General features: G+C 34.7%; 2 protein-coding genes across 3 annotated transcripts in view; one reads left to right on the top strand and one right to left on the bottom strand.

Annotated features, from left to right (window-relative positions):
* The window catches only part of Tsp5D (Tetraspanin 5D), a 56189-nt gene extending 43613 nt beyond the window's left edge, over positions 1 to 12576 (top strand). For both annotated transcript variants that reach the window (XM_023156310.2, XM_023156311.2), the window contains exons 3-6: positions 2149 to 2340; positions 5947 to 6132; positions 8560 to 8790; positions 11581 to 12576. In XM_023156310.2, coding sequence (XP_023012078.1) covers positions 2149 to 2340; positions 5947 to 6132; positions 8560 to 8790; positions 11581 to 11664 — 693 coding nt within the window. In that variant the 3' untranslated portion in view covers positions 11665 to 12576. The remainder of the gene's footprint in view (positions 1 to 2148; positions 2341 to 5946; positions 6133 to 8559; positions 8791 to 11580) is intronic.
* A 2152-nt stretch (positions 12577 to 14728) lies between these two features.
* LOC111502281 (uncharacterized) lies at positions 14729 to 19871 on the bottom strand. The gene is made up of 4 exons (XM_023156309.2): positions 19679 to 19871; positions 18901 to 19084; positions 17956 to 18225; positions 14729 to 14906 (listed from the first exon to the last, which is right to left on the bottom strand). The coding sequence occupies exons 1-4, from the start codon at positions 19708 to 19710 to the stop codon at positions 14817 to 14819; spliced, it is 576 nt and encodes a 191-aa protein (XP_023012077.2). The 5' UTR covers positions 19711 to 19871; the 3' UTR covers positions 14729 to 14816.
* Between the last annotated feature and the right edge of the window lie 374 nt (positions 19872 to 20245).

Here is a 20245-nt window from a genome sequence, read left to right as displayed (position 1 = left end):
ACTATTTTATAGGTCGTTGAAATACTTTCACTTTCTCTACTTTCCATTTTCCGCTTCACTGATTCCGTGAGAGATGACCGTTTTGGCGAGAGTTGGTCATTTTTCGTTTGATGATGGGTTTCCATATGTTTCGTATATCTACGCTGGCCTGGCTGAATACGTTGTTGGACAACATGTATGCTGCTTCCTTAAATTTTCTCCTGAACCAATGTTCCTCTCTGTGCAAGATCTCAGCTTGGGACCACTCGATGTTGTGTTGATGGGTCCAAACATGGTCTGCTATTCCTGATTTGCTGGTTTCTCCTCGCTGTGTGTGCTTCTTGTGCTCGGCAATGCGAACATTCAATGGCCTCTTAGTTTCACCAATATAGGATTTTCTGCACTCACAGGGTATCCGGTAAATGCAATTCTTGGAATCGCAGTCCGCGTTTGGGGCCTGGTTTTCGTGAGGCTGCTACGGATAGTGTTACCTGATCTGAAACAGGTTCTAATGTTGTACTTGGAACCAATTCTTCTTATCCTCTCCGATAATCCTCTGATGTAGGGAAGTGCAAGCACTGGTTGTGACGGCTTCTCTTCCTTGCGAGGCTCCTGCTGTCTTTTAGCCAAAGTCTTTTCTACCATCGCTTTGGAGTATCCATTCCGCTGAAGATCATTTTTGATGATGTCTAGTTCCTTTTCGAGACCTTCCTTTGTATTACAGAGCCCAAAAGCACGGTCTAATAGAGTCTTGATGATTCCTCTTTTTGTCGATTGATGGTAGTTGGATTCGTGATTCAGATACTGTCCCGTATGAGTGGGTTTTCGGTATACAGATGTTTCCCACTTAGTGTCGGTCCTCTTCACCAAAACGTCTAAGAATGGCAATTCATTGTGGATTTCCTTCTCCATTGTGAAAGTGATGGAGGGTCTCACGCTGTTGATGTGTTTCAGAAAGGCGTCTAGTTCAGTATTCCCATGGTTCCATATTATGAAGGTGTCGTCAACATATCTCAACCAGACTCGAGGTTTCTTGTGGGCTTCTTCAATAGCCAGAGTTTCAAACCACTCCATATATATGTTGGCTATGACTGGTGAAAGTGGCGATCTCATTGGCAGTCCCTCATCTTGTGTAAAGAATTCGTCCTTCAGTTGGAAATAACAGTTTCGTACACAGCATCCTAGTAATTCCATAATTACTTCTATAGGTAGATTCGTTCTCTCTTTCAGGTTCCCGTCTTCGGATAGCTTTCTCTGTATGATTTGGAGTGCTTCTTCGACCGGAACGTTGGTGTAAAGGCTTTCCACGTCGAAACTAATTAGTTGATCTTCCTGTGTAACCTCAATTGACCCTAGTAGTTCGACAAAATGCCTTGAATTCTTCACAAAAGACGATGTTTTTCCTTGTAATGGTTGTATTAAGGGAAGTAAAAATCTAGACAAGTTTTGAGTAGCCGAATCTCTGGAGCTGATGATCGGTCTAAGGAAGTCCGAACTAGTGAAATTCATCACGAAACATTGTCAATCACCTTCAAATAACAACCATGTAACCCTCAACACATTCACTATGGAGGACGAAATGGTTCCTGTATTCCAACGTTGTACTGTGGTTGTAAAATAACTACGAATATTATTGAATTATCTGTCTGTTTGAGAAAATTTGTTTAAATCTGTGTTTCCGTTAATCAGCTGTCGCCCCCATACGAACGACAACTCTCAGAAGTTGAGAAACTTGTGCGAGCTAACGACTAACGAGGTCTTACCATTTAACGAGTGATTCCTAACACGGTTGCAGAATCATTCCAGCTTCAACCAGTTAAATTCTCTTGAGAAAAATATCTGGTCGAGGCGGGAATCGAACCCACGGTCTTCCGATCGTGAGTCGGGCGCGCTACCACTGCGGCCAATTCCACAACATTATCGAATATATATGAATGTTTGTTATTCAATTTGTTCTCCCCCATATTGTGTTCATGTATGAACACACCTAAAGAAGTTGTTGTATAATGAAATACTTGTTAAGATTTTGTAAACTGTGATTAAATTTCCCAAATTTCTTTCTTATCGTAGTTGTGCTTCCATATTGGTTAACATATCGATCTGTAGCACGTCTCTCTCTAATCTCATAAATCTTATCCTGGATTTCAACTTGATGTATTTCATTTTCAGATCTCAGGATGTGGTCTACTCGGCGTGGGACTCTGGCTCAGGATAGCATACGAGGGATATGCATCGTTGCTTCCCCAGTATGCGCTGTTGAGTGTTGATTCCCTGGCCATAGCATTCGGAACGATAACATTTGTGTTCTCTTTTTTTGCATGCTGTGGTTCCTGGTTTCAAAACAGGTGCATGCTTATAACGGTAAGGAATTTGCAAAATTATATTAATCGAATTATCTGAAAGTTGGGGATATGGGAATACAACAAAGCCCTAAGGAAATGCAATAGAAACTAATGGAAGAGGCAAATAAGCGCTAGATTGTATAATAATGGAAGAGGCAAGTATGCGCTAGACTCTATAAGATGCTCTCAAAGGGCTACTAAAATGAGGAGGCCAGATATTACAAATCTAACACACATTAAAGAAATGAGTGAACTGTATTCAAAAATAGTTATTTTTGTATTGAGTGCGTAAAATGAGTGTTTTTTTAATGGCACATGAGAGTGTTAATTTTCAAAAATTCTCTTGAATATGCCATGAAGGTACGAATTTTATACACGAAATACAAACAACATTTTTTGTACAACTGTAAAAGTGAATTCACATAGTCTGAAATATATTAAAAATAAATACTTCCAATACATCTTGACGTGGTTTTGTGTCCCGATAAGTTATCGATTTTGCACGACTGTTTTCTTGAAAATATTTTTTAATGTTTTTAATGAAATCGCATTCAAAAATGTTTTCTATTTAAAAAAAATAAGTCCAAAATAACTAAATAATTCTTCTCTTTTCCATACATTTCATCCTTAACGTTATGAATACTTCCAATACAATTTCACAGCATGGTAGTGATATCACATGGTAGTGATACTGCACGGTAAAAAAAATAAACACTTATGTATCATTAGAGATGCAGAAATGTCAAGTTTTTTGACAGTTGTACAAAGAAGTCATTTTTGAATTTTCAGTTAATCATAGTCTGGCCAGGATTTTTCCAGCCAACACACTCGCGATGGGTAGGGGTCGATTCTATAATTCGGATCCTAGACTATTAGAAAAACTTTTAGAAAAACAAGCATATTGGGGATGTAGAACGGGCTTGAATACCACTGTATCGACACCAATATATGTACAGGTCAAGTATGACAACAAAAACGGATTTAAGTTAGATCTGACCAAGCTTATCCTCAGTTCAATCAGGTTGTGATTTCAGCTGATTTTCGTCAGAAAGACAAATAGGTCTATGACTAAGGTGGTGGCGGTATGAAAGTCCTCAGACATCAGTACCGCCCTTCACGGGGTACCCTTACCTGGCTGGGGTAGGATGGATTAAAAATGTGTGCTTGTCATGTTTCTAATGGATAGGCACTATTATTGCATGTTTGAGTAGAGTAGGGAATATACCTTTGACTAAGGAGGTATTAATGAGGTATAAGAGGGGTTCGATCAAATTTTCAACCACCTTGAACAAGAGGTTGCAAGGTACTTCATCCACGCCACTGGAAGTCTTAGAAGATATCGACTTCACTATCTCGGGTAGTTCTGTTTCATCCAGAGGATATAAAGAAAGTGAGTTGGAGTTTCACAGTTATTTACTAAAATAGGAGATGTTTCTTTGACTAATTTTTGGACAGAATTCAAGAAGTAATCGCTGAATGTTTGGGAGATATCAACACCCTCGTTTACATCATTTTCATCAATAACATATTTTGGCAAGAATTGGCTTTTTTATCACATGCGGTATACATGGTCGAAGGCCTTCGAGATGTCTAGTAAAACGACATGGACGTTTCGATTTTGATTCATTTTCGCGATGGTATTTTCGACCAGTCAGTGGAGTTAAGTCAGATTTCAGAAGAATCAGAATATATATACTCACAAGAACAGTAGAGGCACAGAGGCTATCCGCAGGGGGAGGGGGGATATAAACTAGTGAACTATGCAAATGGCGTTATTCTATAATATAATGACAAGATGGCTAGAGAAAAAAGGGTTCGCCATAAGCTCATTCAAATTCATCAATAAGCTCAAAATAGAAAGTGTAGGACCCCTACAACTTCGAAGTGAAGAGAGGGTGGTAAATATCTGTAGGCAGGCAATATTTAGGCAGGGGAAAAAAGGCGGATGAAGTATTGAGACGCATGTACGGAAGGATATGGGGGGCTGACACCAGGAAATATGTATTGGCTGCACTCAATGGTGGTTAAACTCATGATAATGTATGCTTGTTTGGCTACCAAATATGAAACACGGAATTGCTGTTGATAAAAAAGGCAGAGTGCAAAGAAGACTTGCTTGATTGGGAGTAAGTAACTGGAGCGATGAAAACCACAGCAGCTTTGAAGACTTTGTCGAGTTTACCTCTATACACCTTGTAATAACGAGGGGGGCAAGAGTGGGCCAATTCAGACTGAGAAATTCACCTGCACAGAAAATCAAAATTCAGGAACATGTGGAGAATATACTTGGTAGAAACACCTGGTATGCAAATGGACCAAAAATCAAAGGCGGAAAGGAAGTTGAAATGAACCGTGCAGGCAAAAATTTACGTTACCAACACCCGCTCGGTCAATAAACATTCGTCTTGAAGGCCAAAGTAGTAATTAGGGTTCATCACTAAAATTAATAAGTGTGTATTGTTTATATTTACCTAGAAATGTGCACTATTAGTATATCCGCTCGAAGACCGGCACAATGTTTATCGTTTCTGAATAAACTGCTATAAATAAAACGCAAACTTTTTCTTTTTTCCTTCAAAAGCGGTTTTTTATTCTTCTTGTTTACAAAAACTGTCATTCAACTATTTTTCAAAATGTCAAAACAAATACAAAGTGATTCTCATTCAAAATAAAACTCAACATGTATATCTAATGAAGATTAGCTCAACAGACTATTTATTGTAAGTAATACACTAAGAATCGAATAGGAAACTCTCACAAGAAATATTTCCGAAACTAGGGAATATACGGGTATTTAGATTCTGTAAACATTGATGTATTGACAAAAATATGGACTTTGACTTCACTTAAAAGTTGATTTTAATACTCCCTTATTGAATTCTGCTCAGTTTGTAAAAGTCGTTTTGAGATATATTCCAAAAATGTGTAGACCTGTGTAATTGTTTCTGAAGTACCAAATGATTTTTTGGACAGTGCGTTTGACACTTTTCAATGGAAATTGCTTGAATTGAAATTTTCAGCAACTAATTAAATCCGAAACATAGTCTCTGATTGGTTATATATCTCCTAGTACCTATATTACGATGAATTTCAAAAGTAATATAGACTTTTTGGAAATATTAAAATAAAGTCAGAATAGAAATGTAGATATTGAACAGTACATGAAAAGAATATTAAAAATATACGAATATTTATTTCTAGAACTCCATGATCATCGAAATTCTTTTGAAAATAAAAAAAATGGGTAACTCTTGTTTGTATCGAGAAGGAGTAAATACAAATATATAAATGAATGTTATGGGTTAGATATCTAATACGAATATGAAATGTCCCATACATCACAAAATATACTTGATTGATGGGGTGATTACCCCCTCAGTCAGAATTCAAATTTCTGGTAAGATTTCCGACGAATACTTTATACGATTAATTGAGCTATAAGCGGTGAGAACATTTTGCGCTGCCTAGAGAATTTCTACTTTGCTTTAATTTCAAAACAAGGGAAAATGTTAATATTTTTTATATTCAATATTTGTCTTTTGGGTTTGTATAATAATTTGTCCATATTGGAAATTCAATAACATTTTCATTTCGTTAGTTGGTTTTATTTATTGATTTTTTTCAGTATTTCACACTCGTGGTTTTGATGTTTCTGGCAGAATTCATCCTCGGATCCCTTGCGTTTGTTTTTAGAGACGGTTTGAGACACACGCTACGTGAGGAGCTCCAGAACGGTCTTATGCATCACTACAATATGACATCGAATGGCCCGAACAGTTTGGTGCAGATCTGGGATAATATCCAAATCAAGGTAACGTTTTTCTTTAGTGAAAAAAAATTAATATTTCTCGATTCGAGAGAGATATATACGTTTGATGTCAGAAGAAATACATCTTGTCGACAAACATTTTTATGCAAAAAAAAATAAATATAAATATTAATAAATTGTTAGGTAAATATATAAATGTACTAATATACACAAATGAGCACATACACAAACAATATCTTTGTTAAAGTGTAATCTTGTACATGAGTAAAACTATGATTTAGTAATTTTTGTATAAATGTATAAGTGAAAAACACTACAAATAGTATGTATGTATATATTCTCGCACAAGTTTGTCAACTTCTGAGAGTTGTCGTTAGTATGGGGTTTGTATATATATATATATATATATATATATATATATATATATATATATATATATATATATGATTTTTCCGGGTATTTGATCCGTGTATGTGATATTATCTTTAATTTCACCAACGTTTCGACAAAATCTCATTCGTCATTATCTAGGTGTGCTGTTACGTGTTCGGAAGTCAGTTGACCCTGCTCGGTTTACTAACATTTAGATTTAGAAGGTTATAATTTAACCATAGCCTTAAATCGCTTAATACCTTCTGTGAATCCTTGTATACATTTTCCCATGACTCCTCTGTAATAACAATAGCCGTGTCATCTGCATATGATGCAGATGCCCTTTGAAGTTTTGTATCGTACTCAAACTGTTTATATAAATAAGAAACATTGGTCCTAGTACTGTTCCTTGGGTAACTCCTATTTTAACTTCCGTAGAACTACTGAATTGGTTATCGATTTTCATTTTTTGTACTCTATTAGTTAAATAGTCTTTTAGTGAAAGTAGAGTTGGTCCCCGTATACCGTATGTGTATAATTTATTCAGAAGCTTGTAATATGCTACGGTATCGAAAGCTTTGGCAAAGTCCAGAAAAATCGTCAAACATTTTTGAGAGATATCCAACGCCATTACGATATTTTTAATAATATCTAATACAGCACTTTCAGTATTAGAGTTTGCGATGAAACCAAATTGACTTTGTGATATTACATGATTTTCACAAAAGAAATTCATTATTTTTTTTTAAGTGTAAATTCAAAAAGTTTCGCAAAATTATTTATATCAGAGATGGGCCTATAGGTTTCTACACAATCGTGTTTGCCGGCTTTATGTATAGGAGTCACCGATGGGTCTTTCCACTGATGTGGTAGTTTTCCTTGTCTATAAGTTAAGTTGATGATGTATACCAGTGGCTCTATCAGATATTTATGTATATTTTTATGTATAATGAGGATATGCCATCGGGGCCTGGTGAACAGCTGTTTTTGAGTTATATCATTTCAATTACTTCGTTTTGCGTTACTGGCTTTGAAAATATTGTTGATTGTATGGTTTGGTCTTTGAGGAACTTATCACGTAGAGATCCAACTCTGTCTATTTTTTTAGCCATATCAGAACCTATGCTGGCAAAGTAGTCACTGAGAATATTTAATTTTTGATCTAAGTTTGTTACTGACTCACCATTTTTGTTTCTTATTTGAATGTTGGAGATGGATTGCTTAATTTTTTTTTATTCGTTACATCTTTGATGAGTTCCCAGGTTTTTTGCAGTCTCCATTCAAAGAATCAAGTTTTTTTCTATAGAAGTCATTTTTGTCTTTTTGATTAGTGCGTTCAATTATTTCTATATAGGTTAAATTATTTTTTAAGCTCTACTGAAGGAGTGCGTGTCAAAGGTTAGGACTAACTTAAAAAGTGGTGAATGCAATAAGACTAGCGTGCAATAAGACTAGCGCTATCAACCCATGTAGTATATGAAAGAGTATCTATTGGTATAAATTTTCATTTACAATGAAATATTCCAATCTCTACGTGAATTTCTAAAAGTGTCGGGTAAAAACACAAGTTTGTAACTGAACATAAGTACCTTTTTAGATATTTGTGAAAAATCAATTATGTCCTTTTTGTATCTGAAAAACACTTCTGTCTATGATCATTGTGAAGAGTTATTATTGATCTATTTGTCTTTTTCTTCTCTTATCCGGCAGTTCCCACTTTGTACATAGGAATTGATAAATAGTCAAAGAGATTTTTCTTCCTTAAACTATAGTCCCACTTAATAAATATTTCCTTTTTTAATTAAGTTGTTTTTGTTGAATGAGATGGGGGTTGATTTGAGATTTCTCGTTAAAGACATTTTATTAGGGTCCCAAAAATAATTAATAATAGTAAGGAATGAACTACTTTTCTCTAAATTACCTCTTGCCTTCCCCACGTATAAACTACGGGGGGTGGGGAAGAGGTAATTTAACAAATCCAGATATTTCCGTCAAAGGATAGATTGAGATGGTTGGATATCAGGACTATACTCGTATTTATATATTTCACACAATCTTTGTCGTTTTCGGGATTTTCAAACAGGACTCTAATTTCAGTTCGGTTGTTGCGGTGTCAGAAACTATGAAGACTGGTACATGATTGATGCATGGCCGGACCACAAATGGGTTCCGGATTCTTGCTGTTTCCCGGCGAATTATGATCAGAATTGTGGGAAAGTTTGGGGTGCCGAAGTTTACACACAAGGTTGTTATGCCCAAATCAATAATTTCTTCATCAGGCGATTGGATATCATAGGATTCGTTGGTATCCTAGTGGCTTTTTTTCAGGTGAGCTTAAATTGACCTCAATTTTCATCCAAGCAAAGTACATAGTCAGGTATATCTGAAAAATATTGCGTTGTTGAAAATTTTTTGGATGAATAGAGCTTTCCAAAATCTTTTTTGCGAAGTTGTAGGTTTCATTCAGTCCTAGTTCTCTTAAAACGTCCACTTGAACTGGCTATTTTATTAAAACAACTTTTCATTTTATACAAAGTAGTGCATTAAATTTTTATGCTTATTTATCGTTTGTTATGGCTTCGACTCCAAAAATATGTGTTATCAATTTTTGGGACGACTCAGAATATAACGACATAGTGGTTTCTATAATATCCTAAAAACAGATTTTTTTTTTAATTTACAAGGAATTCATCAATTTAATTAATGATCCGAATTTACATAAATTATTTTTCATAACAACGAAAATCAGTAAAAGTGCATGATGTCACCTTCTTTCAAACATTGGGTATTATCGTTGTCAAAGGCTATACATTTATAGGTTAACAGTATGTAACAATGGTTTCTCACTCAGCAATTTCTGAGAATTCACTCATTAGTCTTATTTTGAAATGATTCTGAAAGTGGATGCATTCATCAATATTGAAATTTTCTGTAAATTGATTGTTTTAAGCTAGCCAAAATCATATTTGCGATTGACGGTAAGTCCTGGTCTTCTTAAATGTGAGGACCTCTGTGTAATGATAGAAAATAGTTGAGTTGAGTCAATGAACCTTTTTCCTGAAGTACGAAAAATCACTCACTAGCAGCGCTAGTAGTTCGGTAGGACAAACACTGCCTAATCCTCATATAAACATATTACAATTAAAGTACAATTAAAAAAGAATGTTTTAACAGAAGAAGATTTTCCTGGGGTAAAACAAAAATTTGCAACTGTAAAGGATAACACTGTTGTAACACTAAAACGTTGGCTTGCATGCCGTAATTTAAAAGTAACCGGAAAAAAGTTAATTGATAGACAGGTTGGTATACAAACTCTAGTAAAAGAGTAACGGTAGATTCAAACTGTAATAAATGAAATTAAAAATAATTATGAATTTCAGATTTATTTCCGAGTGAAATATGAATCAAATATAGATGGTAATGAAATAAATATAATTAAATATAATAAATGAATATGATTTAATAAACGATTGAGGTTATATGTCATTCTAATCAATGGTAATTAACTATGAAAAATTTTCTATTCATTTCATGTTTAGAGCATACATATGAATATTTATTTATTTTTTGCACTGTTATATCCACTCTCCTCGAAGCATGTATCCATTTATAAAACCTCATATTAATGAGGTTTTATAAAACCATTTTATACCATTTATAAAACCTCATTAATATGAGTTTTTATAAATGGTATAAAAAACACGTTTTCTTCTGGATATCAATTAACTGACGTACAATTCGCAAAACAGCAATGCTTTATTGGCATTCTACTAGTACAACATAATTTTTTATATCAAATTTATATTTTCAAATAGTAAATTAATATTACTTACGTAAATAACACTGTTTCACATCACATGTGAATAGTTTATGTTTGTCCCTACTGCTAGTGCTGCCTCGCGTGACACGTTCGCTGTACTATTCTCAGGAAAAAAGCTCATTAATGTGAATACAAATAAGATATCCTTTGTCTCTTGTGATTATTCTTGTCCATTATTATTATTATTATTATTATAAATTGATGGATGTAGCCGTTAATACATGGTACGTTAAAACGTTCCATGTTTTTATACCACTTTTATTTGTAATTAACGTTACTGCAGTTACGTCCTACAAACGAATACAATAAATTCTTCATTGTATTCGTTGTATTCCTACATTTTCAAACGAATACAACAAACTCTTTATTGTATTCGTTTGAAAATGTCTTTGTAGGACGAAACTTTAGTAACGTTACTTACAAATTCAAGTGGTAAAAAAACATAAGAAGTTTTATTTCCCATGTTTCATCATTATTATTGTAAGATTAATAGATTCAAATTGATATGTGTTTAATTTCATTCTAGACTCAGGATTTTAATTTTCATTTTTTGAAAAATAATGAATTTTGTCTATTTAAGTTACTTTCATTCCTGCAGACTGACTGAAATCACTTCTCATTTTTTGTACGTGGAACGGTAACAAATAACTTTTCATGTTTCAATTGTAGTAAGTATTTACACACCGAGTCACAGGAGCACCGCACAACACCAACTTTATCTGTGACAACACGTGAAAAAACTTTAGGTAGCCTTAATAGTTTATTACAGTTTGAATGATTCAGTTTGTGGCAGATGACAGATTCAATAATGAAAATAAACTTTTCAGTTTTGTCTAATCTCAATTAGAATCGGATTCGTGCATACAATAATCTTTTACATAAATATTACAAAATAGCTGCATTTTTAAAACTAGTGTATCAGAATTATTTTTTCTATTGAAAATATGGACCAACAAGTAACAATTTTGACAACTGACGTAACGTAACGTCAAATTCCGTTTAAATCATAATGAATACGTTTCAAATCATAGTTGATGTGACGTCATCGTTTCAACGCCAGAATGAATGTATTTGATTCACAGACGAATACGTTTTGAATACATGTGTCGTCATAGTGGTCACGTGCCAAATATTGGCATTGTGGAGCGAAATTTGAAACGGAATATAAATTACGTATATAGCTCAAAATCCACCAGAAGAGCCCGTATTCATGGTTTCAACCACTTTCTCAAAAATAAATAACATTTCTATTAGTGGTGACTTCTTATGAATCTTATAAAATATGTTTTTTTTTTCAGCTCTACGGACTGATATCGTCGATGATCCTTTTCTGTACAGTGAAGTATAAAAGAACATCAAGGACTTACAAATCTTATTCATAACGTTATATGAAATTCCTATAATACAATCCTCGCCAAATTGTTTCATAGTAGATGTAGATTCAATGAATGTAGTAGGTATTACACGGGTTTCGATAAACTAAAAATGAAGTTGACATTCACTGAAGTGAACCGCCTGGACGCTCTCGTCCCAAGATGAAATAATTATTTTGAAACACCGGTGTCCGTATAATTTGGTAACATTTATGTTAATTTTGATAAATTTCTGCCAAGCTTCTGATGTAGAAAATGGAATGAATGTACCTAAGTATGTATGAGGTGATTGCTACATCTACCATTTTGTTTAGTATTCATTTAGGACAATATCGTGAATTCCTGCAATACATTTTTTTATTAAAATAATCATGAAAAATGTGTAACAAAATATTTTATATTTCCTGTACTCCATAGAAATGACGTTTTAATGAGATTCCTTATCATAATGTCAACTGAAATATGGTAAAATATCATATATATTTTTTGAGTCACAGAAATTTTGTGAAAAATGTACTTGGCAGATTTCCACAAGTGATATTTCACACATGTAGTATGTACCTTGGAGAAAAGTGATATTATTAAATGTAGGAGAGAAGTGTATTTAATGTATTTATTTGATTCATACAACCGATCATGTCTTGATGTATTTCTAATTCATGAAACTGTGAAAATATATAGACGCATGTACACAATACCTCGGTTTTGTGAGGAATTGGCCATTTTTCTGACAAAAAAATACTTATCAATAAATAGTAAAATACGAAATTACTGTATAGGTGTACATTCATTTATAACTGAAGATGATCTGATTTGAAACTGTTTCTTATTAGTATCTAGGTATATTAAGTAATGTAAATAATCCAAATAAGAATTTATATTGATGTTGATCATGTTAATGTATAAACGAATAAAATTGTTTCAATTGTGTTTTATTTCTGACCTCATTGTTATCTAGAGACGATTTGGTATATGTTGAATATATTCGAAGTACTAGAAAAACAGTTTTTATTTATTTAAACGAGCAAATAGCCCCATCTTGTCAAAACGTACTGTCTGTGGTAGAACCAAGCTTCTAAATCGACAAATAGGAAATTGGTAAAGATTTTGGCTTTCTATATTTATACAAACTCATTAGTGACATAGATTCGTAATTGTATGAATGAATTAGGTGCTGCATCGCTGCATCTTGCAATGTTATCCGGAGTGGTGCTGAAGAGGCAATAAGGAAAGTGTCTTATTCCGAAACATCGGATATGTCCGTCATTGAGGATGACGTTGTTCCATGAAAGTGAAATCTTCCTCTTACATATACTATATTGTGTATCAATCCCCTGTGAATAATATCTGATTCAATTCCATAACGAGTGTTTGGTGTACAAACAAAACGTAATACATGAAAGAGTATTAATATAAAATGTAACTTTAAAGTGTACTTCGAAGTTTCGAGACAAGACAGTTATCACCTCATAAGTACCGTTTCATGTACTTCTCAATGATGGAAAAGTAGAAAGTCACAGACATTTTTTCTCAAAAGACTATTCTCTGGATTCCCAGGAATGAAGTTCAATTAGTAATCTCTCATGTGTAGTCTATACGAAATCAATTCGAAAAGCTAAATGAAAAAGTAATGTACCAAGTCTGATGAATTTACTAGTTAATACCATATAAAACCTCCCACATGAAAATTATGATTAGACCTATGATTAGACCTATATAAATTTCTTACCATACAAAGAAACTGCCGACGTTCGGTAACTATTTAGTTTTTATGCCATTCGAATTTACATATATATATATATATATATATATATATATATATATATATATATATATATATATATATATATATATAAATCAAAAAATGAAACAATTAGTGGACACAACACTCCAAAAGTGGGGCAAACCGCGGACACGTGTTTCTGGCTATTGGCCTCAACAGCGCGGTGCAGCCAAGTGTAAAGATGGGCAACACCCATCCGAAAGCAGGAAAAAACACATATGCACGGAGTCAACAACAGGAGCCAACCGCACATTTGTGGTTCCAGTTAGAAGACCTAGAATTCCCAGGCTACATCTAACATGACCACAAATGTGCGGTTGGCTCCTGTTGTTGACTTCGTGCATATGTGTTTTTTCCTGCTTTCGGCAAACAAGTGTTGCCCATCTTTACACTTGGCTGCACCGCGCTGATGAGGCCAATAGCCAGAAACACGTGTCCGCGGTTTGCCCCACTTTTGGAGTGTTGTGTCCACTAATTGTTTCATTTTTTGATTTTTATATCATACCCACTCGATAAAATTTCTCTTTGTATTTATATCCTGGACCCGGATGTCACGCAGGTAGCTATAGCTGCCTACGTGGTCATGTTAGATGTAGCCTGTTTTTTCAATTAAGTTTCAAGATTAGAGGCTTTTTCAATTGTTTATTTGAAATTTTATTTTTTATAACACATTGGATATTTGACTGGTTTCCTGAAATATAATACAATTTTTTGTATTACTGTTGTTTTTCTTTTGAATTGATTCATTTGTTGAATGTTTATAATTTTTTGTTTTGTACGTACTTTGCTTAAAATTATTGATAACTTTTCAAAATGTAATTAATGTTGAAGTGCTGTTGTTCTTCTTATTCAATGGTGATTATTAGTAAAGGTTCTGGTCATGTTTTCTTATGTTTTTGGTGTTTATTTTTTGGGAATCGGACTGAGCGTCGTTGTCTTAAAAATGGCAGGTGGAGGGATCTTCTGTGTGTGTCGTATCGGTGATTGAAGGAGATGAGGGCGGAAATGACGTGTTCATGTGTTGGGATTTGATTTGATATATATATATATATATATATATATATATATATATATATATATATATATATATATATATATATATATTATCAAAATATATATATATATATATATAATATCGTAGATCGTTGAGTAGAGCCTCAAACCGTTATATATATATATATATATATATATATATATATATATATATATATATATATATATATATATATATATATATATATACTCAACGATCTACGATATTATTTCGGTGTAATGAATAACTTCTAAAGTAACAGTGATTTTATTAAAACCAAAAAATTAAGAATCACTTATGGAAACTCTCATAATAGCATATTCGAAATTTTCTACAACAGTCAAATCATCTGGCTAATCCAACCAATTTCGAACCTGCAGTATTTAAAGAAGTGGTCACTTTCCTTCCAAATTCCTTCACGGCAGTAAATGGTAACTGAAAACAAAAAAGGAAATGAACTGACAAAATGAACCTCGATTTCAAAATAATAATTAATTTGTGATAAGTCAATTAGTTGTGAAACTGTCAAACATGCTAAATGCTAATAAAAATTCGTTGGCGTTCTGTCTACGCATTTGGAGTTAAAAGGAAATAATATTTTCAAAGAAATTCATGTCGGAGCTTTCAGCGAAAGTTCTGATCATCACGCCAATATCATCGATCTTTCAGATAGCTCCAATCTCTGCGAGAGAAATGAGTTGAACTTTCTAGTTATACATCAGCATATTCTGTGTTTCTATATTGACAATTTTTTCCGACAGTTCCGTGACTCAGGCGATAACCATAGGAAGATTGCTATCTTCTCTGGCCAGAAAAGTGAGAATCTCTGGAAGGGAGATTGACTGGCAAGCGCTGGTAAACTAGCTCGGCCTTCTAATAGACCGTAGGCTAACTTTGAATCCGCACATTATGTGCGTTAAGTCAAAGATCGAGGGTCGGATAGCAAGTATATGTACCCTCTGATCAACAGAAAATCTAAAATGAGTATGAAAAACAAGATTACCATCTACAATAACAATAAAATGTTCAAGCCTGTCATCATGTATGCGGCAGGCGTCTGGGGACAAGCGGCGAAATATAATATCTCCATTCTGGAGGTATTGCAAAATAAACTAATGAGGATGATTGTGAATGCTCCTCGGTTCGTGCGGAATGAAGCCATCCGCAGAGATTTGAAGCTGCCTTCCATTCGGCAGTCCATTCAGACGAGGAATCGGCGAGTTTTTGAAGGTGCGGAAATCCGTTAGCCAGGGAAGCTATAGATTATGCTGTAGACGACCCCTCCCGATATAGAAGGTCCCGACACTCTGTCGAATGAGGCCCTCATGTCCCCCGTTAAAAGATGAACAGATCTTTCATCTATCCCACCCCAGCCAGGTAGGGGTACCCCGTGAAGGGCGGCACTGATATCTGAGGACTTCATGCCGTCAATATCCCCTCAGTCATGAACCCATTTGTCCTTCTTCGACAAAGATCAGTCAAAAGGGTAAGGGAGCTGTGCTCCAACCTGAACAATCTTTAGACGACGTGCAGTTCCGTGACAAATACGACATTTTTCTCGTGACACACACATTGAAAGTTATGTCCTTGGTTACGTCTTTCAAACCGTATTGAATATTCCGGTAGAAACTGATCTTGATGTTGCAGACCATTTTTCTTCTCTTACAGATATCGAGGTCATACTTCTCTTCGATCTCTTTGAGAATTACTAATGTACCAATTTTTTTGGTGCAGGGAATATACCAGCGGCATTAATACAAATTGATTGGCATTAAAAATGTTTATAAAGATTTCGAAGAATTTTTTCAACTTTAAGCCTTAATAAGAGGCAATCACATGTATTTAATTTGCTATGTCAGCCTTATTATATTATCTTTCATTAAGCACATTCTATCTTTGAATTTAAATAAAACAAGGTGTGTGTGAGATGTCATCGAAAATTTTATTCGTTTGCAAGACCAGTTGATGCCACTCCAATTTTCCATGACTCTGGCGCTTAAATCAGGCTGATTTCGACCGATCGCATGGGTTTTATTGGCTTTTTGTGGCTTATTCGGATTCAACTGCGACTTGAAAAACCCCACAAGAAAAAATCTACCGGGTCAAATCGCACGATTTCGGTGGCCAGTTCACATCACCTTCACGTGAGATGATCATGCCCTCAAATCGCTCGTGCAGAATATTCAATGTGGCATGAGCTGTGTGGCACGAGGCATCTTCTTGTTGAAACTACATGTCATCGGGGTAAATTTTCGTTTTGAGGACACCCGTCGATTTTGAAAAAAATTTTGCGTGTACTTACGTATTTTGATGCGTAGATTACGAATCCGAAAAAAAAGCGGCGCTCTCCCTTATTTACAAAGTTACGGCCCTTCAAAGTTCTGAAAAGGGCAACTTTACAGCCTTCTTTTTCACAAAATAAAAACACAAGCGTCTACTCACTAGGTCACCTTTACACCTTATTTCTCCTTCTTTGACACTTTTCACTTCAATAATAAACATTTTTCTTATAAAAAATTTAATATAAAAACGAATGCTTCTCCTGGTGATATTATTCTATTTTTAGGTTAGTTACTAGTGACATTTTAGAAAAAAGCGGTTGGTATTTGCCGCCGCCTACTATTTCAAATCCGTAATACACCACCAAAAACCAATTTACGATCTAAAGATTGAAGGCAAAAAACATTTGAATTACTTTAGAAATATGGACTGCATCAGTCGTAACAACCCTGCCATTAACCCTAAAAACATAAAATATAGAGATATGTAACCAAATAGCAGCTCCGTACATTTTTTAACATTTTTATTGGAAAAATGTTGATTATTGAAGTGAAATGTGTCAAAGAAAGAGGAATAAAGTGTAAAGGTGACCTAGTTATTGAATGCTTGTGTTTTTAAATAGTTTATTTTGTGAAAAAGAAGGCTGAAAAGTTGCCCTTTTCAGAACTTTGAAGGGCCGTAACTCTGTGAATAAGAGAGAGCGCCGCTTTTTCCTTTCGGATTCGTAATCTACGCATCAAAATACGTAAGTACACGCAAACATTTTTTCAAAATCGCCGGGTGTCCTCAAAACGAAAATTTACTCCCGAGATCAATTTCTTAGTACCAAGAAGTGAAGGTCGACACAATCGGAAATTCCATTGCAAAGCATCGCGCACATATGTTATCCTACGATCACCATTGAATTTTTATGTGCAGTAGCTTCAATAAATTTTGTGAACACTGCGATATTAATTTCGACTCTCTGAACGCTTTGGTATCATGAATCCTTCACTTTAATGCTATAAATAAAATTTGTGTCAGTACTGCTACATTGCAAAACAGACTGAATAAATGACAACCAATTTGACAGATGTAGTTTCAACAAAATGGCCGCTGTAAATTGTCAAAGTTTGGAAGTCCTTGTTGGAAAACCCGTTGAAAACTTTCTATCGAGAACCATATAAATTTATCTTTCCTGAATTTCCCAAAAAATTATATTCACCTCGACTGCTGCATTAAGAACATTAGACAAGGCTTCGACTCCACCGACAAATGCTGTCCCAGCTGCTCGCAGCTTGCCCCCATCATTTCCGTACTTTTCATGCTCTTGAATAGTGTCCACAATTGGTTGCGGATTTGCGAAATTGGCAATAAATTCCTGAAGCCTGCCATATTTATCATCCAGCTTAATTGGAATTGTCTCCAGATACCTCTGCTCCTGAACAGCCATGGTTCTTCCAGAGTCCGGAAAGGGAGGAACAAAAGAAATGGTCTGAAATAAATATATTATAGAATTGAAAATTTTGAATCACCTTCAGTGAAGAAGCGGGATTTCTGGCACTGCTCTCGTCTGTTTAAAAAAGAAGTCGTATTTTGTATTTTTTTATATAGTACCAATTTTTCAATTTTTCAATTGTGAGATTCAATGAGTTAGTACCCTGCTGGTGATAAAAGTTTTATTCATACCTCAAAAAAAGGTTTCGAAAATTGTATGTTGAACATAGATAACGATCATTACTTTGCCTAGGTTCTTCATCATACTGTTATAAATCATACCCGAAAGAAAATAACGCAGGCCGCCACTGTTAGCCACAAACCAATCGTGATGTAGCTAAGAGCACGCGAATGTACGATATTCCCTGCCGCTCTAGAAGCAACGAGAATAATGCTACCGATTTCCGTAGAACTTTAGCGAAATCTTTACTGCATTCAATTATGATATATAAATGCTACCCACGAGCATATCGGGACAGTCAAGTGGAAGATAAGTGCGGTACACGAAGCGATCAAGTAAGGCGATACACATTCGAATAATAGTTGAAGTTTTAGTTGAAGAGATTGTTGTATTTAAAGTGAAATAAAGTTAAGTTTGATTATTCAGTGACAGGTAACAATACCTCAATTACACTAAAAACTTTGATAATTTTAGTGAAAAAGAATAACTCACCTTTGCTTTTGCCGCACTGCTTACAGCATTTCCCAAGTTTTCGTTCAAGTCACTTAGAGGGTTCAGTATGGTATTACCCTGTACAACTACGGAAGTTTCAACATTTTCATTTGGGTAGATGGGAGAAGCATAACTCATAGAAATTAATGAGCATACCAATAAAACCAGCCGAATGTCTTCTGAACTGAAATTAAAAAAAGTTTTGTCAGAAGAGGGTACCTACTGTAATTTACTGGTCTAGAAAGAAGTATTTTCCTGCATAAAAAATATTTTTTTTCCAACATTATTTCACAGTACACATTTTTTTCAGTTCAATTGACATATTCAATAAAGATTAGTTGAAGAAATAAATGGGAGTAAAAAAGTTTATTTGCCAGGTAATTGCATATGTACGAAGGCCATAAATTTTTTTAATTCGCTGAATTCCGAATTTGAAATTTGAATTTGACGAAATTCCAAGTTCGAAGGCGGAATTTAACAATATTTCGTGATTGAAGCCGGAATTTATTGAGAATTTTATCAAATTTCGACTTCAAATTCGGAACATTTATTTTGATACACTCTCGTATATATGTTTAACAACTACGGTTTTTAAAATATTGGACACCCCTTCGAATGATTCTAACATTTCATGACAAATTCTCTCATTCAACGATAACTTTGGATTACAAAAACTTTCAACACGGACGCAATAATTTATCAAGACAAATAACGTTCGCAAGGGCACTTATTGTTGTAACTGTTGGAGGTATGACAAAAACTCTTTTTTCATACTCACATAATTTTCATTTTTATGAAACTAGGAGACATGTTAATGCAGAACAAACTGGAACTATTCTGTCACCACAAATAATATACACCTATTAACTAACATATTGGCTATTAGCGGACTTGACCTCTTACTCAATCCATTTGGAAAGATGTCTGTAAATGAACTAACTAACTTAAAGAAACTTTCACCTGTTCATGTACATCGAGGATGAATACCTACCTAGACTGAAAGAATAATTCACTTTCACTTTCATTGGACTTTGTCAATAGGAGGGGAGAAAATATAATAATTCTCCATTTCATTCTTCTTCGACATATACGTCATTCCTGCAGCGAGGACGTTGAATACCACTACTAGGTAAGGGGTCACTTGTGGAGATACGAGCTCTCTTAAATGAAGGCCCCATCCTAAGGTGTGTGTGAATCATTGTCGAAATAATTTGTGAAACGGAGTCCGCTGTCACACTCGAGCTTTCGAGGTACAGGATCTCTCTTTTCACCGAGGAGGCTAAGTGGTATCTGTATCTGTAGAGTAGGGAGGGTGAGTGTAGGCCCACAGCACCTAGGCCACATG

This window comes from Leptinotarsa decemlineata, unplaced genomic scaffold (assembly GCF_025532065.1).
Source record: "Leptinotarsa decemlineata unplaced genomic scaffold, Ldec_3_MD MMD2_tig00026336_RagTag_RagTag, whole genome shotgun sequence".
Classification (NCBI taxonomy): Eukaryota; Metazoa; Arthropoda; class Insecta; order Coleoptera; family Chrysomelidae; genus Leptinotarsa; species Leptinotarsa decemlineata.
Note: the sequence above shows the minus strand (reverse complement) of the source record. Positions and strands in the feature narration are given on the sequence as shown.